The sequence below is a fragment of the Astatotilapia calliptera genome, chromosome 2 (genome assembly GCF_964374335.1).
Source record: "Astatotilapia calliptera chromosome 2, fAstCal68.1, whole genome shotgun sequence".
Lineage (NCBI taxonomy): Eukaryota > Metazoa > Chordata > Actinopteri > Cichliformes > Cichlidae > Astatotilapia > Astatotilapia calliptera.
Genome location: NC_137423.1, coordinates 31,227,668 through 31,253,493, shown reverse-complemented (window position 1 = coordinate 31,253,493; position 25,826 = coordinate 31,227,668). Strand labels below are relative to the sequence as shown.

Here is a 25,826-nt window from a genome sequence, read left to right as displayed (position 1 = left end):
TAGCATTTTTGTTTGTTTGTTTGTTCCTTTATTCCTGATTTCTGAATTTATTTCATACACAATTGTTTTTGTCTTTGCTCAACAGGACTTGGGAAACAAAGACCTGAGCAGAGAGAAGATTTATTTGATCTGTCAGATTGTAAGAGTAGGCAGGATGGACCTGAAAGAAGCAAACAACAAGAAGTTTACTCAGGGCCTGAGGAGGCCTTTTGGGGTTGCAGGTAAGTCATGAAGAGACAATGCAGAGGTTTTTTTTTCCAACATGCTACTAAATTTCTAGCTCTAGTGATCAAGGAGTGGAAAAAGTACATTGGCAATCTTCATTGTCAGTGTTTGCTAGTTCAGCGATAAGCAATGTTTATTTTAGTTTTGTTACATATACGTGACTTCAAATTATGACACACTTTTGCACTAATGAACAGATATATTGAACACTAATCATCGGATATAGTGAACAGGAAACACACTATTGCATAATTTGAAGGCAGTGAAGAAGACTGCAAGTCTGTGAATTTAAAAAGTGCAGGGTTAAAACCCTTTTTTTTTTTTAAAAAAGTAGCTTTGTAAATGCTTTGTGAGCATACTGGTGACCTCAAGGTAACTGAGCGTGTCTTTTTGATTAATGTTGAGGGTCAAATGGGAAATGGCCTGCATTTGTATAGCGCTTTACTCAGTCACTAAGGACCCCAAAGCGCTTTGCACTACATTCAGTCATTCACCCATTCATACACTGGCAATGGCAAGCTACAGTGTAGCCACAGCTGCCCTGGGGCGCACTGACAGAGGCGAGGCTGCCGGACACTGGCGCCACCGGGCCCTCTGACCACCACCAATAGGCAAACATGGGGTTAGTATCTTGCCCAAGGATATTTGGCATACAGCCAGGAGGCAGCCTGGGATCGAACCACCGACCTTCTGATTAGTGGCTGACCTGCTCTGCCACCTGAGCTACAGCCACCCGTAAAACAACAGAAGCTTTCATCCGATTCACAGGAGAAAAGGCTAACACATCTCATTTCATTACCAAATTCCACCAGTTTTACCATCAATAATGACTTTTGTTAGGTGCTTCAATCATTATTACTTGTGTTCTCTAAAGCAACCTTTTTTTGCGCCACGGACCAGTTTATGCCCGACAACACGGACCGGCCTTTAAGGTGTCGCGGATAAATACAACACAATAAAACTAGTACCGGTACTGAAAAAAATATGATTTATTCATAACACACGTGAAAAGACCCAGGAAAACCGAGTTAACGATAAAAAGAATAACAAAATAACGCTGAAAACCGATAAAAACCCTGAAAAACATACATTTCAGACCTGAGCCTCAACTCTCCGGGCCCGGTACCAAACGACTCACGGACCGGTCCGAGGCCCGGGGGTTGGGGCCCGCTGCTCTAAAGGTCAACATTGTTTTGCTTCTGCTTGTGCTGCTGCAGGTATTATTGAACATACTTACACCTGGGAGCTATCCTTTGTACAAAGCTAAAATGTTGACGGTGACTGTAAAGCCCTTTTTTTTTACACTTTTGGCTTCTTGGAATCTCACTTCTAAGTTGCCTATATCCTCATGTAACTTCACAACGAGCAATGAGGAGGCCAGTCTTTCTAATGTGGTGTTTTGCTAATGTGAAACCTCAGTACGGATTACAACCTAGTACTTGTTTGATTCTGTCATCACAGACACATTTGTTTTCTCTTCTTGGCAGTGATGGACATCAGTGATATCATCAAAGGGAAGATTGAATGCGATGAAGAGAAGCAGTATTTCATCCCCTTTTTCCCGTATGTCCTGTTTCTTGTTTCTTTTTTTCCCACTCCACCTCTCTCTGACCTTTTCTTAGCAATTAAAAACCTGAAAATCTATTACCTATAAAATTAAGAAAACAGTACTGTAATTTTCTGCATATGAATGTTTTCTTTGTGTTTGTATGTTTGACTCCAGGGTAGTTGCAGAAAATGACTTTCTCCACACCTTACTGAACAAAGTGACAACATCACGAGGAGACAGTGGTGGCCAAGGTACAGTTTTGCAATCCCAGGCTTTGTTCTTTGTTCCTAGTCATGTGGCAGTTCTTGCAAAAGTCCTGCACGCACTGAAGGTTCCCACTGGACTGTATATGCTCCAGTCATTTGTGGTTAGATAAAATGGCAGTTCTTCATTGCATCCTCGCCTCTTTTCTCTGCACTAGGGTGGAGAATGAAGGACATTATCCTGATGTATGGCACCCACCCTTGAGCTGGTGTTTTCATATTACTTAACCTCCATTTCTCCCTGACCAGACTCTAGTCTTGCTGCTCACTACCTCATGTTTATGGCAGACTTTGACAACCCCTATGGGTGACACTGTCTTGTTCCACATAGAGTAACCCCGCATATCCGACTGCACTGTCATATCGCTCAGCTTTTATCCTCCTCTCACTCCTGAAGGCCCTGGGCATAACCTGGAAAATGAAAGGAGCACTTGAACAAGCAGATATGGAAGGAACACTTGAGGCCACCAGATGCCTGCTCTTAACATTACTCACCCCTAATCTCTCCTTCCTCTCTTTTAGGTGCTTTTGCTACTGTCCAGACACACACACACACACACACACACAAAACACATTGAGTGTTTTCCCTGTAGGTCTGTGGTTATCCTTGAAAATGTAGGTTTGTAACACAGTCTAGATTTCACCACCTATGTATTTCCCTAAAATAGCTCACCTCTTTTTCCCCTTTTGATTCCCAATTCCTTTTCTTTGCTTTTTCACCTAATTTCTCTGAAACCCTCTGAGAGTCCATTTTCTTTAGAAGTAAATTCTGTTGATAATAATAATACCTCCATCTTTTCTTTTCCCCCTTTGCTCCCATTTCCTAAATGGGACACAGCAATTTTCCAGCATTTATTGCAGTCTTGTCTGCAATGCCAGCACATCCTCAGTTCATTTTAATATCATGTTTCCCATAAATAACAGTAACCTTTTACATAAAATAAAGCATCCATTAAGTTCAGCCCTCAGGCCTCATGTTTCAGGGTTTCTGTTGGTCCTGAAAACATCTTAAAGTTTTTTTTAAATTCAGTTTTAATACTACAGGTCCTTGAAGTTATTTTCATTTATTTGGCTTCCATTTGAATTTACATTCCCACAGAGAAATAAATGAACACTCGTTTTGCGATCCCTCGTTTAAAGAAGACTTGAGTGGTGCCTGTGTTTACATGCAAACGCTCTTAAATTTGCTAAGGTTTGGTCTTGCAAAGTTCTTTAAAATATTCAGTTTATGCTCGTGCCCATTAAAATACACTGTTTTTACACAGGTTGTTTTATATGATAGATGGTCCTGCAGGCCAAATCTTATCTGTGCATCTTTCTCTTTCTGGTCTGTTGCATTTTACAGAAACGCATGTATGCTTGAAGAATAAGCATAAAAAGTTTTATGATACCATAAACTGACTGGTATATAATGCGTACCCTTACTCTAACTGTGTGCTCAAACCACTTTTTGCTACAGTGCTCATTCACATACATTCAAAGAACTTTTTTTCTATACCATTTTCACACGAACTCACACTCTGATGCATCAGAGGCAACTCTGGGTTCAGTGTCTTGATCAAACATACTTCAGTATGCAGACTGGAGAAGCTGGCGCATCCACTGATCTTCTAGCCACAGCTGCCACAAAGCTGGGCTTGGAGCTGGGTTTGGGTTTGAGCCTGGGCCCGGTCTTGCAGTTGAGAATGGAGCCAGCGAAACATGTGAGGCAACTGAGGACGGGGCTGGTCACCTGAGACCTGCTCAGATTTACCGGCATTAAGATTTCCAAAGCCAGAATAGGAAGATTTCATATGTGCTTCAGGGTTCCCAACAAAGCATACCCATGGCAGCTCTACACAAAATATAAATCTCATGGCTTTAACTAGAAATGTGACCAGATATAAGCTTGAAAAGCCTCTTCCTAGCTTCTTTTAACCAACACAACCACAACTCTGCATCACACTTTATGTAGTGCAGAAGAATAATATGTATAAGGAAAAAACGTATATAAAGTCATTATCGCATCTTTTTTTTTTTTTTCAGTAGTACATTCTCTTCCTCCATCTCTAATACATAGTCTTCTTCATTCTCTTATCCATAGGGCTGTGGGTCACCATGAAGGCTCTGGTGGGGGACATTGTGCAGATTCGGAAGGAATACCCTCACCTCGTGGACCGCAGCACCGTGGTAGCCCGGAAGCTTGGCTTCCCAGAGATCATTATGCCTGGAGATGTTCGCAATGACATCTACCTCACCTTACAGGGCGGAGACTTCGACAAATACAACAAGACAACCCAGAAAAACGTAGAGGTCATCATGTGGGTCTGTGATGAGGAGGGCAAAGTCATACAGGTGAGGAAATGTGAAATAACAGGGACAGAGCATATCAATGGATTCAAAGAGGAGAGGGATTTCTATGAACTGTGATTGGTTTGTGTGTGTCTAGGGTATAGATAAAGTGTGCGGGTGCAAAAGTATATGTTGTGTATTAAATGATTGAGGTGGTGTAGGTCATTGAGCAAGCACGGTACTGATGAAACACTTACTCACCCTCTCATAGTCAGGGCAAATGGATACGGATTTATCCCAGAAGGCAAATCCATCTTAGGCATACATGGATGCACACACAAACATAAATTCTTCACAGTCACTGTGAGGCGTATTTTTCTTTACCTCTCTTTTTCCTAGAACTCCATCTGTCTGGGAGCAGGGGATAAGGCAGTCAGTGAGTACAGATCTGTCATCTACTACCAAGTCAAACAGCCCCGCTGGATGGAGACGTTTAAGGTGTGTGTGTTTTATTTCCTTATCTACTAGTCTCTTCGTTCCGTTGTCTTGATATAATGCATTTGCATTCGTGATTTCTAATGTTCAAGGAAAGAAATCACATCATACTGTCAGTATGTCTTTAGGATATCAGTTTTATTATATTCTACAATAACGTGAGATATCCTCCAGGTGGCAGTCCCCCTGGAAGAAATGCACAGAATTCATTTACGCTTTATGTTCAGACATCGCTCTTCCCAGGAGTGTAAGTATCACCCTCTGTCTCTCTCTACTTGTCTGCATTCTTCATTAGATCATCACTCTTAACTCCTCCTCTCTGATCCCCTGAGTATAATGTGACACTGAAAGGACAGAATGAGTCTAACCTATTTGGAAAATGAGCCAAGGCATCATTACACATACTTGATTAAACAAATGAGCACTTTTTCTTTCTTCTGCGTGTGAATTCGCGTGCCGTGTGAACTCCTTCCTCTCTTTCTCTATTTCCCTGATGTGTTTTTCCCCTGGCCATTTCTAGTTTTGTTTACTTATCATTCTCCTTAATTTGCAGCCAAGGATAAGAGTGAGAAGAACTTCGCTATGGCTTTTGTGCGTCTAATGAAGGATGATGGGACTGTTCTGCAGGATGGACTGCATGAACTTGTGGTCTTCAAGGTCAGAACCAGCGGCAGAACTTTTGGATAAAGAAAGACGAACTAATGAATGGACTCAGTATCCTCTCAAAAGGAAATACCATCATCCTCGTTTTCCAGTTTAGAGAATAGCGCATATAGACCTAAGAACACATAATAACAAACAAAGAATGATCCTTTCATGATGAATTTATGTTTACAATATGAAGGTCAAACAAAAGTGGTGAAAATGTGCACAGCCACTTGTCGAAAATACTGTATGGTAGATAATCTACAAATAAGTTTGAAAGATGATTGCACCGGGGAAAACGTCTAACAATGTATGTTTAAATGCAACAATCATCAAAACTGACCTAAACATGTAGCGAGTATAGATAAGAGGTTATGGCCACCCAGACAGGTTGAGTGAAGCCAAATAGATTTCCTGCCAAATGAGCCCAAGCTAAGATTGAATCCCCATATTGATTAAATGCCAAACCCAATGAAGATTAATTACTCGTGATTCACTCAAAGACCAAATGGATGGTCCCTCTGTGCCCTCTTTCTCGATTATCTCTCGTTATCCCTGCATTCCTCTCGATCTCTGCGCCGCTCATGGCTTCACTCTCTTACTCTCCAATTTTTCCAGCCACTCACTCATTATTTACTGATGTGGCATTAATGAGGACAGAGTTGAGGGTGCTGAGTTGAAAATATGACATTCACTGATGCCCTCACCTCTGCCGTGCCAGAGCTGTCCCACTGCTACCACTACCCACTACCTGCCACCCTGAAGCAATCAACCTAGAAGAACCGTTGATGTTGATGTGACAAATTAACGGTGTTCTGTTTTTTTCAAAGCTTCTATCTTTCTAACTTGTCTGACACAGCTGTATCCAAAACTATGAGTTCACAAAAATTAAGGCAGAAGTAAATAAGGCTTAGGCAAAACATAGGATTACGCTTTACAAATCTTACAAATGTATCAAATCGATCAGTTTTTCATTTACATCAAGACGTCTTGTAAGCTGAGACAATTTCTATACATCTATGACAGCTTTGTCGCACTAATGGTATCCACAGCATTTTGTTAAAAATGACTTTGTGCTTTTAGGGTGACAGCAAGCGCATGGAAGACGTGAACTCCTACTTGTCTTTGCCCTCAACCCGCAACCATCACAGTGACCCCCACAAGATGTCCACACTGAGCCGCAGCTCAAGCAGCGTGTCTGGGGGAGGAGGAGGCCTGTCTGTAAGCTCTAGAGACAGCTTCACCATCTCCACCCTGGTCTGCTCCACTAAACTCACCCAAAACGGTACGTGCAAGCCTGATATTGTGGCGACGTTAGCACGCTAGAGGCTTGGCAGGGCAAACGATTTTTACACAGAAACGGCCATGAAAACACAATAGATGACAAAAGGTCAAAAGCAGACCTTTATGTGGAGGAGGGTGCTTGAAATCAAGCCTGACACATCCAAAAAAAGAAAAAAAAACATTAATTAACAACTTCTTTCAACAGACTAATAAGGCCAGGCAAAGACAATGAATCATCGGTTGGCTGTGAAATTAGTAGAGGACAAATCCACTCCTTACAAGTCTGTAAGAAATACTGGTCGGATGTGGCCTCATGTATTGAGCTGGATTCAAATGTTTCCCTTGAAAACAACAAACTTGTGGTGAAATGCAATCAACATTTTACTGACGTGCTAAGACTGTGTTATTTTTAGGTTTAGAGTTAAAGGTTGAGGTGAGGTCAAATTAGAGGAAAGACAACCTCTAACCAATTAATGGTGAGTCAACAGAATCTTAATTAGACTATATGTTTTGTGGTCATGGAATAATAAGCAAGGGATGGAGGGCAGGCTGTGTATATACATGGATTTTATTAGCAGGGAATGTCATCATTTTGTCCTACACACTCAGGCAGCCCCACAGGCCAGACACACACACACACACACACACACACACACACACACACACACACACATACAGAGTGAAATGCACATCTACATCTAATGCAAAAAGCACGTTCACCCCAGACAGTAAGGTGCATCAGAGACAGGTGGAGTTCAACAGCTGTTACTGAGGAAGTCAGTCCATCACTATAATGAACATTATCCTGCTGTATTAATCACCTGTACCACGTGCACACAGACACACACATGCACACACTTACACACACAAAGGCTTTTAAGCATGCATGCACACAATGTTGTTCAGGGCCACCCACCAGATGTGCGGCTTGGCCCGGTGAGTCAGAAATTACCGGTCAGGGAAAGCAGTGAGCCTTACGTGGGCAGCACTACAGAGACATGGAAATCTGCCCCGTGTCAAACTGAAGCAGAATTAATGACACAGACTGTGGATTTGAAAGTCCCAGAGGGATGGGCACTGTCCATATAACAATCATTACTTGACAAATCTCCACTTTATTGGCAGATGGAAATGAACTTGAGACTCTAGAATTAAATGTATATTGCCCAGGAAGCATACACTTTATATTTATTATTGTATATTTAAAACCCGGTTGATTACATTTACAGTGGTTTAAAACAGGGAAAACAGCAAATTGCTGAACTTCAGTGCTGTCAGTTAATTAGTGTAACTAATTAAATCATTTATTGTTTCAACTCTAATTTTAATGCAGCGCAGAAAAAATCAGCTTACTATATTTCACATGAAATTAATACTGAATTCTGCGCAATACCAAGGAGAATCTCTCTCTTTTTTAATTATGCTGTTAATTGAAATGGCATTTACATTATAGTTGAGTAACCTCAACTTCCACCTGAACATCAAAAATCCTTTGTTTTCTCGTCTGTGTAGTGGGGCTTTTGGGTCTGCTCAAGTGGAGGACTCGACCTGAGCTCCTCAAAGAAAACTTGGAGAAGCTAAAAATCATTGATGGAGAGGAGGTGGTCAAGGTCAGTGGTGTGAATACAAGTGTGCCATTCAATAAGCGTGTAGACTAGTGTGTGTGTACTTTGACTGCTTCTCCCTTTTTTTCTGTACATGTGTATATAGTTTCTGCAGGACACTCTGGATGCCTTGTTCAACATTATGATGGAACACTCTCAGACTGATGACTATGACATTCTTGTGTTTGATGCCTTGGTGAGTGTATGGTTTTTGTGAGTCTGACTTTGCATGCTTGCGTTGTCAACACATGTAGCAGATATCTTGACAGGCTATCTCTGCGTTCAGCGGGTCTTGACATCTTTGTATCTAACCGTCCATCTTTTCCCAAATAAACACGACTGTCAGATGATCATACAAAAATTCTCATCTGCCTTTTAAATGTTTTACTGCTTTGTAAGCGTTTAACAAACTCTCATAGTCTCTCTTCTCTTACTATGTCTGGCAGATACACATCATCGGGCTCATCGCTGACAGAAAATTCCAGCACTTCAACACAGTGCTGGAGGCCTACATCAAGCAACATTTCAGTGCTACGCTGGCTTACAAGTAGGTTATTTCCATTATCTTTCCATTATTTCCTCTTACTGTCATGTCACTCCAGAAAGAGTAAGATACACTTTTTAACAACACATCCCATTTACTGGAGCAGCAAAGGAAGTTGCTGAATGATTTGGTGAATTGAATCTAAACCGCATGGTGCAGTGATTAATAACTTCACTCTTGGTTAGTCAGATTCCTGGTCTCAACAGCTCACAGTGACACATGACAACAAGAGCTCAGTAAATAGAGACAGGCTTTTCCAGGAAATGTGAGCTTTTGTCTGAACGTGACAGGATGCAGCCAGAGGCCGATGGTGTGGGTTTTTGTTTACTTGTATAATGACAATAGAAATAAATATGGTGATGAAAACCCCTTATGTAATCACATTAATCTGAGGTAAATGAGTTTATATTCCACATAATCACTGTAAAATGTCACGCATTTAAGAATAAAATAGGAAATGCCACTCTTATTGAAAAGATGCTGTAAATGAGGCAGCGACACGTAGGACTGATGAGAATATTACATTCCAGCATGTCCCGCATGGCCGGCAAAATATCACGTTATAATGAAGTGGTCTTATACATGGTGTATTTATTGAGTTTATTTTGCAGTACGCAAACTCAAAAACTGTACACTCATAATAGATGAAAATAGACTAATTATCAGCATTTCCACTTCAGACAAAGAAAACGTCCTTAGTGTTTCTGGGCAGAGGCCCTGGCGATCCCTCTGATCGTCCAATGCTTGACAAATCTGGCTAAAGGGACATGGAACGTCACCTGTATGGAGGGGAAGGAGCCCATATTAGTCTGTGAGGTCGAGAAACAGGGTCCCCTAGCTGAGGGTCTGAAATCAGTTTCCCCTTGATAAGGGATGGAAGGCTGATTTCCACTCTGGATTTCTGAGGCAGTAGACAGGGATGGCTATACTTGTATTTCCCTGGTGCCTGTACACTGGGTTCACCTTGGTGGACAAGATGGTTATTTCCCTCACCTCTAATTTCATTGTTTCATATGTGCTCTATCATAACTCCATCCCTCTCCCGTTAGTATGTTGGCATTCACCCTCTAAGAGGGTCGCTGCAGCTTATCGCCTGTCAGCCCAGAGGCTATTATGTAAAACTGTCTAACTTGCTCTCACCATATTTTAAACTGCTCTCAGATGGAATAAATCCTCCTGTACTTGCCTTTAAGCTACTGCACCAAAACAAAACTAGGGATCACTGACTAGTAATTACATTGGAAGTATTTTCAAGTCCACTCTAATGGCAGTGAGGCCAGATTGGAGTCAAGTTTTAAAAGGACTTTTATTGTTTAAGAGGATTGTGTAGTTTTAAAGTGGTCGTTCTTAGCGAGCGATCCGCTGTTGCCACTTCATGGAAATTGAGCTATCACAAAACCAAAAGGCTATATAGCTACTGTACAAATGTTCTAGTGTTGTATAATATTGCGACACAGGAAGGTTAAAGAGGAAGATTCTGGTAGGTTGTAAACTTAGACTGAACTTTGTGCTACCCAAACCTCTCTCCAACTGCGTTGGCACAGCAGAATATTTATGTGTGTGTCTAAAGACGCCTGCAGGGTGTGCATGTGTTGGAGAATGATTTCTTCACCATGCATCTGAGGGCAAATAAAAATGTCTGTGAGCTGTGTGAAAGGTACATCTGTTCAGGTGTGAAATACTATTTTGCTATTTTTCCACAGCCACCTCTCTGACAGTTTTTCTCTCTGGTTCTTTTGCTCTCACTCTATTGCACTCCGTCTTTCTGCTCTATGGAAGTGAAAAATGGAGTTGGTGATTAACTTTCCAACCTGTGCAACATCAGAAAAGGAATGACAATTTTGTCTGAATGATTTTGATTGTCTCCTTTCTCCCCATCCTGCACCTCCTTCCTGATTCCTCCCCCGTATCTTTCTTCCCCAGAAAGCTGATGTCGGTGTTGAAGAGGTATCTAGATGTGTCCAGTCGAGGAGAACAGTGTGAGCCCATACTCCGAACCCTCAAAGCCCTCGAGTATATCTTCAAGTTTATTGTTCGTTCACGCATGCTCTACTCGCAGTGAGTACTTTTTTTTCTGTTTTGTTTTTGGATCCTCGACAATGCAAATAGAGATTCTTGAACACACACAGAACCCAGTGACTCTGCATTGCCAAAGTAATTGTTTTTGACAGCTCTGTGAGAAAGGCCTGCTGATTACAGCACTAAAGGTGCTAATAAGCATTGATGATGAAGTGCAGCAACCAAATGATCTAGCTAATGTCAGGGCAGGACTGCTGAATGGGCAGCCAACATGGCCAGAAAAGTTCCAGCAAGAGAGACACCCACTGTGCTGAGCCCAGGGCTGCACCATATGACGAGTGTAAACACCATTTATAACTAGTGAAAAAGTTGTTGCTGAGAGATCAGACAGATGATCCAGAAACACGATGTTCCCTGCCTGTGGGTAACTTGAGTGACTTTGTGTTGATGCCACTGGATGTAGGTACATAGGACACAACCCTGTAGAATTCTGTATGAATGTTTATAGAAATTAGTTTTGAGGGTGTGTGTGTGTGTGTGTGTGTGTGTGTGTGTGTGTGTGTGTGTGTGTGTGCCACCTGATCAGTGACAGTCTGTCTTTTTAATCTTCTAAAGGGCATCAGGGGCTTTTGATTGTTTGTTTATTTGATGAGAAACTGGAAATGGGAAGAGATATATAAATTCGGATAATAAATTGATTATACTGAGTTTACTCTGCCAGTTGGGGACAAGGGCAAGTCCATCAAACTTTTAAGGTCAGATTTTGTTTGTTCCAGCATTCTCATGAAATTATATTGGTATACCTTGCCCATTCTGATCTGGATTCCCATGTTTTTAGAAGATGGAAATCTAAGTTTGTGAATGTGAGAGCTTGAGAATGAGGCAACAATGAGACCTTAAGATTAAGTGGAGCTTGTAAATGAATAAGTTTGAATCTTAGTGACCATGACTTCAAGGTCAGAGGTCACTGAGAGTCACAACAATGTCACAACAATGACATTGACCTCAAAGTCAAGGTCAGAGGTCAGGTTTTCTGAAAATCTTGTGAACGTGATAACTTGAAAACGAGGCGACATAGGATTTTGGATACCATTTGTGTGTGTACTAGGAAGCTGAGGGTCAGCACTGGCGGTCACGAGTATTTTTAGAACCTGAAACTATGCCCATTTTAATATACAGTCTACAAATAAAAATGGAGATACATATGCCTATTTAGCAAGGTGTTACAAAATGCTATTATAAAAAATGGCAAGATCCAGTGTCTCAGAATGATAGAATTAGAAAATGGCAGATTTCTCTGTCAGTGAGTTCAGATTTTTCTGCAGGTTTGTCTTTTTGTGCTTTTCTTTGTGTTTATGTATGTGCATGTGTGTTCACACAGACATTTTAAGCAGACATTTAAGCATTCTTCTAAGTAGATGCTTTTGTGTGTGCATGACATTATCTCATCACTGGTCCTAGACTGACTGAGCTTCAGTCACCAGCATCCCCTGGGTGTTTCTAAAGCGATAAATCTCACTCTTCTTCTCGGCTTCTCTCTCTCCTTTTCTGTCTCTTTGTCTACCAACTACCTGCTGCTGACAGTTTCAGCTTCCTCTGCATCTAAAGTTTTCACATCAGATTTCTCCTCTACTCTAAGGCCTTGTCACGCAGAGAGAAAATCACATATTCAGGGGAGCCACCGTGCTGTAGATGCATCTGTAAGGCTTCATCACCGTCACCATGAAGACTAGCAGTCATTAATAGTTAAATAGGTGGCATTGAAGATTTATTAGGTTGTCAAACCAGCTTCGTGTTCAAAATCTATTATGAATGTGTAATGTGTACTTCAGAAATATGTAAGGCAAGCAATTCTAAATTTTGCTTCTTTTTGTCCTCCAAGCTTCAAGCTTGTAATTTCTCTGGTGTCTAGTTAATCGCTCTCACAGTCCTCTTTAATATGTTCACCTCAAGTAAACTGCATGTAATTATATCACATGAAAAAGAATGTTTTCTAATATGAAGACTTATTCTTATTAATGTGATAAAAAAATTATTAGATGATCATTTTATTATCAGCTCAGTGTTTTCTAGTTATGACAATAGATTTGTTTCACAGCAGCCATTTTTATATTACAAAGAAGGTAAACACAGGTGTTACTAATCACATTAATCCTCTGCATCTAAATTAAATAGAACTTTAATGTCATTAGTAACACCTGTGTTTACTTACCAGTTCACCGGAAAATGGTTGCTGTGAAACAAGTCTGTGTCTGAGCTTTTGAATTTTGTTATCTTATTGTTAACACATCTTATTATTTAATATAAAAGCAGGCAGAAAAGGATAGTACTTTGACAGTAAAAGACTAATTACAGGAAAAATAGTTCCCAACTAAAATTCAGGGTCACATTGATGCGTACCTTGGGACTCTGTTCCATCGATCAGATTGAAACATTTCAAGCGTTACAGACCAAACAATAATCAGAGGATTTTTTACAGTTACGCTCATTGGTGATGCATCTTAGAGGTTTTGGTTATTCTCATTTCAGTCAAAATATTGCAGCAATGAGCACTTCGACTCCAGGGAAGCCGATTAAAATTACGAATCAGAACAGGGAGATATTTATGACTAGAAATTCATATGTCATGTTTACTGGTGTCTTGAAGACATTATTTTTACAACTACAATATCTGCAGCTGAGTTGCTCTTCAGCCCCTCTTTTAATCAGACTTCTTCTCTGCCGCTCACTCCTTTCTTAAATTTACATAATTTTGTGTTAGTGTACGCTTCGTGAGCAAATAAAATTTAGGTTAAGAGTAAAGTGATCATCTATTGTGTAAAATGCAGGAGAAGTGCGTATTTGTGGTATGAGTGCACAATCCAGTCTTAGCATAGCAGCACTAACACATCAACTGTAGATAACACCCACGCAGGTGTGCACAGACACACACATACACACCCCCACACACACAGAAACACTCACGCACAGACAGGGCTGGTGGATTAGCAGGACAATGCGTGTGTAATCATAACTGTACTCTGCAAAGAGCCCAGTGATAATACCTCTGTGTGTTACTGCCTAATCCATCCTTCCACATGCTAAATTTGCTGTGTGCCACATGCTAATCCTTCCCCCCAGCACTCATAACTTCCATTGTAATTAAAAACTGCACAGTGCAATTGAATCGCTCAAACACAGTGAGGAGAAGGAGGAAGGAAATGGGTGGAGAGATGGATGGCAATAAAGTTTGCTAATGCGCTAGCCCGTAGACCTGAGGGGATGTTAGAAGCAACACAATCAGCCAGCCTTTTCTTGTGACAGGATGCTGTAGTTACAACAGTCAGTGCTTATCAGTGTTCAGTTGCAAAAACTGGCTTCATTTTGTTAGTGTAATGCTGCATTGTTTTTTCTCCATTACTACAATTGAATATAGGACATTAAATCAAAGATATTGCTTTGCTGTGTAATTACCTAGGCAGTTTTTCGTGGGTTTTACAGCTTCGTATGCTAAATAAATGATTGACTTAGGGTTTAAAGTGCACTCCTGTTACAGAAAGAAGATACGAGGAACTGTAGCCAGTTTAGTTTATACCCCATATCCAGAAAATCAAAAAAATTCAGATGCAGTGTCACTCTGTGCTAAGTGACTTTGATTTCATATAAAGAATGGCAGCACAGAAAAGATGAAGATAACTTAACAAACCTTTCATTACAAGCCTGGAATCAGTTTAAACTGTGAAGAGAAACACTGGTTGTTTTTAGGAAAGCCACTAAAACTTATCAGCGGTATAAAATTGGCTACTTAAGAACTAAGGTTGTTGTGGAGCTGCAATAACAGTAGATTTAGGATTTGAGGAGATGTGGACTTTTTTACCCACTAAATTAATTTGGGCTGATTTTTTAGTTTGGCTTTGGCTCAGGAGGTAAAGCGGGTTGTCTACTGTTTAGAAGGTTGAAGGTCTGATTCCCAGTTCTTCCATTTTGCTTCTGGGCATCATACTGACCCCTGACTTTCCCTTATGCATTTACTGAAGAGTGTGTGTGAAGAGTGTGTGTGAATGTTGGATAAGGTGATTAGGTTTAGATATGTATGTGTGTGTGACTGGGTGAATGAGGCTTTGAGTGCTCATTCAGAGTAGAAAAGTACTCCAGTCCATTTACAGAAAAATCATTCAAGTACAGCAGGCATTATTTAGTAGAGGACAACATTCCTCTTTGAAGTGTCTGACTATGGCACGCATCCTTATGAATGACCTATGAATGAGCTACACATGGCCTGACATCTTGTGATCATATTACTTCTAGAAGTGCGTGTCTCAGCTGCTTATGCAAGGGGATCTATTGGTTTGCAAAGAGAAAGAAAATAGAATAACATAAAATATTGTGAATAAAACCTTGAAATAATTATCCACCAGTCTCTGTTTATCGAATTAATCATTTATAGTACAAACTGATATATGTATCAGTATGCATATGTATCAATTATAAATGAGACTTATTGCGTCTTTTTTGCCCTTTTTGACCATTCTCACTCTCATTGATTATTTAGTACACTTGTTTATTTTCTGCTGTTTTAATCCGTATTGTTTCTTTTATAACCTGTTCACTATTCATATTCCTCTGTAATTACTGACACGGTCTCCCGTCTTCTCTTTTCACGTTTTTCTGCGCTTCTAGGCTGTACGAGGGGAAGGAGCAGGAAGAGTTTGAGGAGTCGCTGAGGAGGCTTTTTGAGTCAATCAACAATCTGATGAGAACAGACTACACCACCACACTGTTGCTCAGGGTAATCACATACACTCACCCTGCATCCACGCTTCACAACCTAGTGCACCTCATTACATTGTTTTTATATACTTTTCATCTTTATCCGAACCCTTTTTCCGCTCCTTCTGTTTTGCTAGACGTCCTGTCTCACTATGTCTCACCTTCGCCTCATGCTCCCACTTCTCAAAGTCTGTTTTTGACTGCATCAGTATTCTGCTGCTTAGTGTTTTCCTCTTATTCTCTGTGCCTACACGTACACAGACATACAAACAGAAAACATCAGAAAAAGTTAGGTAGAAAGACAAGAGCCCAGTGAAAAATGAAACACCCCCTTTAAACACATGTGGAGAATGCCTGTTTGATGGCAAAGTCACCTTGCACAGGGTTTCAAGACAGTAATTTAACACTATTTACTTGTTGCGTGTTGTGTGTGTGCATGTGTGTGTTGTTAGGTTGCTGCTCTGAAGTACCTGCCAACAGTCCTGCAAGATGTGGAGAAAGTATTTGATGCCAAGCTTCTCAGGTAAGCTTATCCTTAAACTCACAAACAGAGAGATATGCACACACTAGCACTTTATCTTTGGTCTTGTTCGTTCACACCTACAGAGAGAATATATGAGTTTTTTCACCTCACGTTTCCCACTTGGCTTTATTCAGTGACCCTTATTCTTCTATTTCCTCCCATATTCCATCGTGGTTAAACCTTACCTCCTTTATCAGGTGATAAAAATCCCATCAAACTGACGTGGACACAAGGACAAACACTCCAACACACTCTGCTTCTCCTCTATGTGCCCCTGAGTGAAATGACAATTTTAGCAGAACCATCAAACAAAAGCCATTTGAACCCCTTCTCTTTTATTCTCAGAGTCCTGAAAAACAAAATGACTTAGAAAGACTGGCATAACCTTTCCTTGACCCAACTGAAACATACAATCAGTGTGCATACTTCACCAGTTAGTATGTTTTCTTGTCTTGCCACATTCAGTTTTTAAACCTTCCCATCCTCATATATTGTCTTTTCACCTTTCTGTGACCTGTGGGGTTTTGTGTGTCCGTGTCTGAGCTCGTGGACTGTCTGCATCTGCCAGTTCAGTCCCTCTAGTGGCTCGATGTCAACACAGTGTCACAGAGGTGCTACCTTAAACACCTGCTTCACACACGAAGATGAGTGTTGAGGCAGAGTTAAAAGTCAGGGCATATATTATCATATTCTGTCTTTTGTCATTCATTTCCTTTTTTTATCTCCCAATCCCAAACCCCTTCACTCACCCTTTATATTCTGTCTTGTGCAATTCTTTACACACATATCCACAAACATATCGCAGCCATCTGAACTTGAAAGTAAAGTCCCCTTTGCATTCCTGATCAGGATCGCCTCGAGCAGAGTTTCCACAAACAGGCCATGTGAATTACAATTACGCTGCTCGAGGTGGACATCAAAGCTTTGTATCGTGTCCTGTATAGTTACATTTCTACACCTTGTAAACGCACCTGTAGTGTGATCTGTGCAGTGGTACTAGTGAAGACATTGTCTGCTAAGGATGTGTTTTGTTACTCAGGGTATCTGCAGCATCTCCACAGAGTATGTAGTGACATTTTGGATTTTAATTAGACTCAGCCCAGATGATTAGTGGACTTCACTGATCCTCTGTACTCGAGCCTGCTCCTGTGCCAGCTTGGGGGACATCAAAAGTCACACAGACCTTTGTGTTATGTTTAGTTTGGGAGCAGAAGGTTTGCATTTTCTTCTTTTATGCCATTATTGAAAGTGCTGCAGCAGCCTGTGTGGCATAATTCAAGGAGACAGAGACAAAGTGAGATACAGACAAAAAATTGAGACCGAGGGTTTGCCATGTTCTGAGCGTTCAATCTTTCTAAGTGGCGTCAGGGCTTGCAACCAGCCCATTTAATTATTCCAAAATTGAATTTGGGGCAGAGGATAAGTCAAACCCATGTCTTCATTAAGATGTGTGCAGACTTTAGCTCATTTGTTTTCCATGCGGCATACACTGCTCTTCCCTGTGATACAACTGCTGCTTCTAGTGGTTGCATATTTTATATGTTAAAGGTGATGTGTCTAAACCAGGGATGGTTTTGCTTTTGATCTTTGAAGCAGTTACATTGTGTGAATTAGTAATGCTTGGTGAGATGTATAAAATGTGTAAAAATATAATTTCTGAATATTTTGTGTGTCCAGTTGCTGTTCCCCATGTGATAATCTTTTATGATTATTCATTTTCCTCTGTGTCATTTTCTCTCCGCAGTCAGTTGCTGCATGACTTTTACTCCTGCATTCCTCCTGAGAAACTCCAGAAACAGAAGGTGGCCTCTATGACTGAAATTGTCAGCAGCCAGCTCTTCCAGAGACAAGGTGCATCATTTTTTCCATTAACAGTTTTCAGCACTGAGTTACTAACAAACAGCAGACTTCATGCTGTGTAAAGAGCGAATCACAAATACACATATACATTCTGAGTGAAATCCTTCAAAATCCTATAAAACATTCGTTGCTTCTTACTTAACAGTAGTGATCAAGTTAAAAGGTCTATGCTACAGTAAGTAATTCTAGCTCAGCAACTGTACCAGACTGCTTCTACTGTACTTTATGGCCAGTGAGGGTGCTCTTTGCACTAAAGGTTTGATCACAGTAATACAGAAAGGGTAATGTTCCATTTCCTGTGGGACAATCCAGTAAAGCACTTAGAATAAAAGCATTAGCCAAACAGTAAAGGACATAATGGGTTTGTGAGCATTTATTCGGTTTACTGCAATAAAGACACATGTTCTGATGAAGCCTTTTTTTAGTTGCATCAAACTGACAGTTTCATGAATTTTTCATAGTTGCCCGATTCTCTTATGAATTTCTTTGTCAATAGATTTCAAAATGAAAGAATAAGCCTAACTTAAAATCGTCAGCTGCCTTAGTTAGGATTTATTTTTGTGTTTAGCTTGTCAGGTAGTCTTCTCTGTGTGGCCTATTTTCTGTTGAGATCAAAGAAGCGACGTAGCTGTTTGATGCTGATATTATAACATATGATTTTAGTCCTGCTATGCTCACCTACACTAACATTGCAATCAGCGCAATGGACACGAGTCAGATACCATCTTATTACAATCAGCACAAGTGGCACCGATTTTTGTATTTATACACTGATGGTAAAGGTCACTTCAAGTCAGTCTCACAGAGATTAAAATATCTTGAGCCTGGTGTGCGATGTGAGGGGATTTTGGTTTTGACATTCCAATGAACATCCCATGTCCAAAAGCTATATTGCAAACTGAAATGAGTTGACTGTTCACAGCTCACTAGGTGTTGATGCTGAATAGAGAGAAAGATGAGTCCTAGACATATTAATGTCACGGGCGATGTCAGCTGTCTGCTAAAGGAAAAGTGATATTGTACGTTTGTAGCTGATAAAACTGGAAGCCCTTCCAGAACTCTGTCATTAATGTGTCACTTTTTACCCAATTCCTTCTCTATTCGTAAATGATTTTCACCAGATTTTAAATGGCTACCGGGGACACATCATTTTATCAGTATTGTTCCTTTAAAGTGTACCACACATCGATGATCGCATACTGTGCACTAGCCTCATTCAACCCCCTGCCTCTGCTCAGCCCTATTATGTCTGTCTAATTCGCTTGTAGTGGGCTGATAAGTGGTAAATTCCCCTACAGAGGTCTGCTCGATGATGGATAGAGTGATCCTATGTTGTGCTGCTGTATAATATAGACTCAATAAATGGGTCCATAATCAGACCTCTGCAGTAAAAACTGATTAATTGGAGGCAGACAGTGAGTGAGTGAGTTTGAAACTGATATCAGTCTTAGTGACACTGAGAAAAGCTAGATGACATGCTGGGAAAGACGTATTTGAATCACGAACATTGCTCCCTGTGAAGCATCTCTGAAGCATTCTCATACACAACCTGCAAATATATTTGTATGCATTGGTTTCAGAGTAGCTGAGACTGTGTCTGAGTGTGAGTGTGTTTGCGAATCTGTGTTTGTGCAGTGGTGTATGCTAAGTGGTTGTGTGGACTGCTTTGAATGTTGTTTTTGAATAGTCCGTTGCTGTCAGCTGAGTCGGTATTCAGTTGAGGATATGGTTCTTTGGTATTGATCCTGGGTTAGATGATTGATTCCACAGGGGATGATGTGACAGGTTTGGCCCTCTGGCTTGCTGTCAACATGCTCAGAGTCACACAAGCGATCAAAGTGAAAGCAAAGGCAGTGTAGGGGCATGATGGGGAGGAAAACAGAAAGTGTGATACAGAGAAAAAGAGCTAACTTTTTGAGGGACAAAATACTGTCGATTGTGCCATACAAAGTTCTCTAATTACTGCCATGTTTTCTAAACTGCAAATGTCTGTTTAGCTGGACGACGTTGAAATGGACCTAGGCAGAGGCAGTGGAGAGGCTAGTTAAAAGGAAAGGTTGAGGAAGAGATTTTTCAAGGAGCAGGGCAGAAAAAGGAGCATTTAATAAGCTGACTAGAAAGAAAGGATAGAGGGTGACATGATTATTGCTAAAGGATGGTCAGGCAGAGAAGGATAGCTAAAGAATGGTAAAGATGGATGACAGAGGAATAGGGAGGAGATATGGCTTGTTGGAAAAAAAAGAGTTAAGCGCACCATTGAATGGTAGTGTCAAGAGGAGAAAAAAATGGGATTAGGAGAGTATAAAAATGAAAAAAAAGAGTTAGTGAGACCAGTAACTTCACTCGCGTTGCTATTAAACAGTCCAGAAATGATTAAAGTTTAAGCCCAGCTCACAATCAATATATCAGCAAATCTGCAAACTGTTGGTCAGTGATACCTTTTTCCTCTGCTGCTTTCTTTTCCTCCATATTTTGGCACAACGCTTTCATTTATTCTGTCATTTATACACTGGCCCTTTCCATCTCGATCCCTGCCTCACCAAATGAGACCTGACACTCAGTCTAATTGAGATGCATTTTAGCATTGGGATGCTAATAAGGAGGCTTGTATGCTAGTGTGCCATTTATCCAGGACGCTGAAATATGTAGCTGAGCTGAATTATATATTTATAATACCTAATGGCCTGTGGTGTCCTATCACTGTGCTGCAATACATATTTAATAATCCCAACTGTCTGAGCAAACCTACCTACCTCACTCTCCAGGGAAAAATGTCACACTGCTGACACCACTTCAGTGTAAGAGTGGTCAGATGATGGGAAAGGATGGTGGGTGTGTGAGTGTATGAATGTGACAGGAGATCAGTTCTTGTTCATGTTTGACACTTAGTGGAAATGACCAGTCTGATGAGGTTTATTTTTTATTATTATTATTTTTTTTATAAAACATAAAATCTGGAATGCAAGTATGCTTTAAATTTAGCACAAAAAGAAAGGAAATTTGTGTTTGGTCAATTATTTATTTGCTGTAAAATGTTTCTTGGTAATAAGTCTTATACTGTTGTTTATTTTCCCTTAAATGGTCCCACACTGGTAAGAAAAATGCATTTGTGGGTTGAGCAGCAGACCCACCAAACAGGACTCTTGTTTGGTGTTGTTTATTCAGTCGGATGATTGAAGTCTGAAGAAACAATATTGAAAATGTAACAGTTTATTAATTTAACAAACGGGGGACCCCAATAGCACTTGGAAGAAGCATAGATGGTAACAACAGCCTGGCACCTCTCCATCATGCTGGTCACCAGTGCACACTGCAGTGGGATGGTATCCCATTCTTCATCTGTCGCAAGTCAGCCAATGCGCTTGTGTTGGTCACAGAATAAGCTGTTTGGCATTGGCAAGGAAGATTTGGCAAGTTTATCATTGGCACAACCTACATACTCTACTCTGCTGTTCAACCCACAAATGGATTCTTCTTACAAACGTGGGAGCACTTCATGGAAAAAACACAAGCTTTACACAAGTAGAAGAATCATTGTTATAACAGAGAAACAATTGATCAAACATTTCATTACTTTTTGCTCTAAGTCTAGTAGTTTTTAACTACCATACTGAAATACTTAAAATACTTTTATGCACTGTTTTTGTATTCTGCACTTATTCTGCTAAATGCAGAAGTAAAGCATCCAGCAGAGTGCATTATTTATGATGAAGACCAGTCAGATGGTCACATGTATTAATTTTTCTCCAGTCCTAGATCTAGTTGTGCGATTGTGTTCAACTTGCTGATGTTGTCTGTCCATGTGTGCTTAACTCTTTGAATCTATGGGCAGTGTTTGAAGGGATAGGGATTTTTTTTCTCCCACTCAGAAATACTCCTGATTTATTCAGCATACGCTCCTGGGATTAAGGGTCTTGGCAAGCACATAGTGTATCCACACACAAACATGCACAATGCGCACATACCCGTGCTGGCAGACGCGCATAGATAGACATGTGCATCCTGTCATATGGGTTAATCTGGTTTTGAGACAAAATTAAATTTACAAGGCGCATTATGGCTCAATTTAGTCAAATTATTATGCCATGAGGCAATCGCTGTGACAGATTGAGAGCATCAGCACTGATAAAGGAAAAAAAAAACAATGAGAGATCAGGGAGAGCAAAGAGCAGAGGGACAGGGGGATGAGCCTGTCATTTTGTTTGCCCACTCATTTCCCAAAGCTGGTCAAAGTCCTTTATTCCGTCCACTAACCTTCACGTTTTTTCTCAGCCAAACCTTCATTTCTCCAGCTTTCTCCATCTTCTGTCTGCACAGCTTGAAACAAGTTATGTCATTCATATTGTAGTATATATTAAACAGATTAAATTAAGCCCATATATTTGAGTGTAATGGCCATCTGCGAAGAACAGTTACAGCTGGGTGTAAAAATAACCCATAGTGCAAAAACTCAGAAAGCTGTCTGTGCTATGGTGCCTAAAATGATACATTCTTTAATTTTAATGTATCAATCTCTACAAATGGCATGAATCTCATTATATAAATTGCTTGTATTATACTGCCATGCATTATACAGTATTGTTGGCAATGTTCACACCCGTGTCTATATTTCTCCTGCTGTGATTACTTAACGGATGCATGTCAGAGCTTGATGAATATGGAAGACTGATGTACTGTACAGTTATTATCGTCAGGGTTTAATCAGTGCTGAGTGATCTCAGTTGTTCCTACACTCTCTGTCAATCAGCATTAAGGACAGGTCACATTAGGCCTCAGTTATAGCTGAATGTGGTTTCATACTTCTGGTTTCTAAGAGAGGTTTGAGTGACAAAGTTGTCAAGGGACCAAGAAGGATCTGGCTACAACTCTGTCTTATTTAAAAGCAGTAGTGAAAAGATTATATAAGATATACGTAACAGGATTAACCTGCAAGTGAGCCGGTGTTTGAATGCACCAGAAAAAGCTGCGTTTCTTTCATTATCAAAACAGCTGTTTGAGCTTAAATGTTTAAATTTCACAGGCTTACAGCAGCTTAAGGTGTGTGAGTACACTGATTTTTTTAAACCGTTTGCTTGGTGGTCCAGTAATCCCCAATGATTCCATATGCTTTATCTGTAGTTACATAGATATATTAAGACATGCTAACATTAAAAAAACATAATAGTCATATTGCTGTCCCGTCAGGCTGTCTCTAAGCACTGTTCTCAGTTCTGCTTCTTATGAGATGAAGTGTTTGTTTGCAGCATTTCTCTTCTCTTCTCTTCTCTTCTCCTGTATCATGCTCTAATGCATTATTTTATGCTGCGTTACGTTAAATTAGCTTTTGCTACATCACATTAAGTCTCGTGTCACGGCTTACTTTAAATGCAATGCGATAATGCCCGCAACCAACCAGCGAAGACTGACAGTCAAGCCTGTAGAGAATTAGCAATGTAAACTGGATTTGTAAACTGAAGGAGTGGCCTGCGTGTGGATAAATATGTGTGTTGGGCTTTTTGAGAGCAGGAGCCATCTGCCAAGCCATTTTTGACTGTTGTTATACGCGCTGACCCAGAATAGCTGTGGTCATTGTAGAGCCTTGGGTCGATGGTTCAAAAGGTTAATGACAGAGAAAGAGGTAGCTGCTGTCGGTTGGTAATTTGTGAATGAGAGACATGGAAAAAAGGGATGGATGACATTTAATGGAGCAAAATGAAAGGAGTTCAATCATTTTGGGAAATGCCTCTGTCTCAAGGGCTCCCTCTGCCTCATTTATATTCTGATGCTTATTTCTGTGGGATAATCTCAGTGGAAACTGAATGCATACAAGGGCAGGAGAGGGACACACTCTGTGAACACTAATAATTCATTGTGTGAGCATGCGTTACTGTTAACTACAGATGAGAACCTGACAGAGCAGTATTGTATTGTAAATCATTGGGTTTCCACTTTACTGCTAACCTTCCAAATTTCGAAGGTTTCTGGGAGTATTTAAGACTGAATGATCCCTATTGAAGTTGTGGGCTATTGTATAGCATCAGTGATAACTGCAGAAGTGGATGCCATTGAAGATACCATGACAAAGAATTGCAACGTTTGAGTAAATTGGATAAACTATAATATAATCTGAACAAATACAAAGCAGGATTTAAAAACCAAGATCAGATATAGGCTTAGCTCGAGCCAGCAGCTTTGTGATGTATTACTCTCTGATTAGAGGGCACTGGGAATAAATCTGCCCATCAGTCAAAGCAGTGAGGTGGTTGACCACAAGGCTTTCATCTACATTGATCTGTTTTGGTTAAATTGATCAAAATGGTGTAGCAACTAATGCTACCAAGAGAGTAATTGGTCAGTCAATTTTATAGTCACATCGAACATGGAACAGGGGAGGAAGGCAGAGTTGAGTGGTGGCAATTAGTCTGTGACTCATAGAGGGTGACTAAGACAGGTGGAAAGAACGAGAAAAATAACAGACTGTGTGAAATATAGGGATAAATAAATAAAAGCAGCAACCCAAAACAGCACGCAAAGCATTAACTCATGATAATATCTGGTATATGGCATCCTTGTACTTGGTGCAAGTTTTTGTTTTTCAGGTAAACATGACAAAAATGCCCATTTCGTTTTGGACAAATCAGCAAATACCAACATATACTTGGTGTAATAAGGCTTTTTTGCTATAGTGGGATATCTTTATGTGTATATGTTCTGTATAATTGGAGAAAACCCTGAAGAATAGTCATTATATTCAAGAAAACCCCTTTTACTGAGAGATTGTGCACTTTTTCTGGGGTGATTTATATCAACCTCATAGCAGAAATCACAGTAAAAAATTGTAGTTGCAGGCATCTTCACCACTGTGTATCACCATCACTCACTAGTGTGCTTTATCATCTGTAACGTATTGGCCTGTAATTTTGGGAGAGCACTCATTCACACAGTCAAGGCAATCTTAAGCACCTCTTTTTTTTTATTCTGTCCTACTAAACCATTTTGAGATAGATTTTTTTTAAAGCTTTTTTAAATCATGCACGTCAAATATATTTTACTAACGCAGTGTATTGAGGCAGTAATTAAAAACAGGGAAGTGTGGACAGACAGGCACAGCATAAATACGCTCAACGGAAATGTACAGCTGTAAATTCGAAATGGGGTTTAAAGACGGAGTAGAAGAAAAGTGATGAAGGGGGGTGGAATACAAATGAAGGATGGAGGGAGAGTGGATGAGAGGAAACACCCATAGTGACACGAGAGAGACATTTAGTCATCACCAAGCGAGAAGACAGTTGGCCGCGTCCCAGCCCCCTATCAGCTCGCAAGATTTACTTGTCGTTGGGCCCCCAAACCTCATTATCGTCGTTTCTATCGCTCTATCTTCCTGCAAGCACAGTACAACAACCAGAGGAGGAAAGAAAAAGAGGATCGAGAGTAGGAGAAGGGAAACTCGGATTTACATGCCTCTTGGAAACTTATACGGCATCTCATTATCATGTGCGATCGTTTATTGTGTTTGACTGTCAAATGAGAAAAATGGAAAAGAGAAAGGATGAGCTGGCTGCTGAGCCATCAAAGCTGCTTTCCGTGTGGTGGCATGCCAGCATGGGTGCTTGTATGCTCTCACGAACTTGGTAATGCGAACACATAACCACCCTTTTACACAGGCACAAAGACATTCAAGCGCGTACACATCAAATAGTGGTGAAGGACCAAACCATACATATAAAGGACAATTCACACTTGGGCACACAGGCATCCATTGGTATTAAATAATCAAAGTCTGAGATTACAGCTAGAATAAATAGAAATTTTGAAT

At 40.4% G+C, this 25,826-nt stretch overlaps 1 protein-coding gene across 1 annotated transcript in view; it reads left to right on the top strand.

Annotated features, from left to right (window-relative positions):
* Positions 1-25,826, top strand: part of dock2 (dedicator of cytokinesis 2) — a 99,237-nt gene that overhangs the window by 7,802 nt on the left and 65,609 nt on the right. The window contains exons 10-24 of the mRNA XM_026194526.2: positions 86-221; positions 1,713-1,788; positions 1,949-2,025; positions 4,121-4,371; positions 4,708-4,806; positions 4,978-5,050; positions 5,357-5,460; positions 6,532-6,733; positions 8,245-8,342; positions 8,443-8,532; positions 8,783-8,883; positions 10,804-10,938; positions 15,559-15,667; positions 16,101-16,171; positions 17,916-18,022. Of these exons, the coding sequence (XP_026050311.1) occupies positions 86-221; positions 1,713-1,788; positions 1,949-2,025; positions 4,121-4,371; positions 4,708-4,806; positions 4,978-5,050; positions 5,357-5,460; positions 6,532-6,733; positions 8,245-8,342; positions 8,443-8,532; positions 8,783-8,883; positions 10,804-10,938; positions 15,559-15,667; positions 16,101-16,171; positions 17,916-18,022 (1,729 nt within the window). The remainder of the gene's footprint in view (positions 1-85; positions 222-1,712; positions 1,789-1,948; positions 2,026-4,120; positions 4,372-4,707; positions 4,807-4,977; positions 5,051-5,356; positions 5,461-6,531; positions 6,734-8,244; positions 8,343-8,442; positions 8,533-8,782; positions 8,884-10,803; positions 10,939-15,558; positions 15,668-16,100; positions 16,172-17,915; positions 18,023-25,826) is intronic.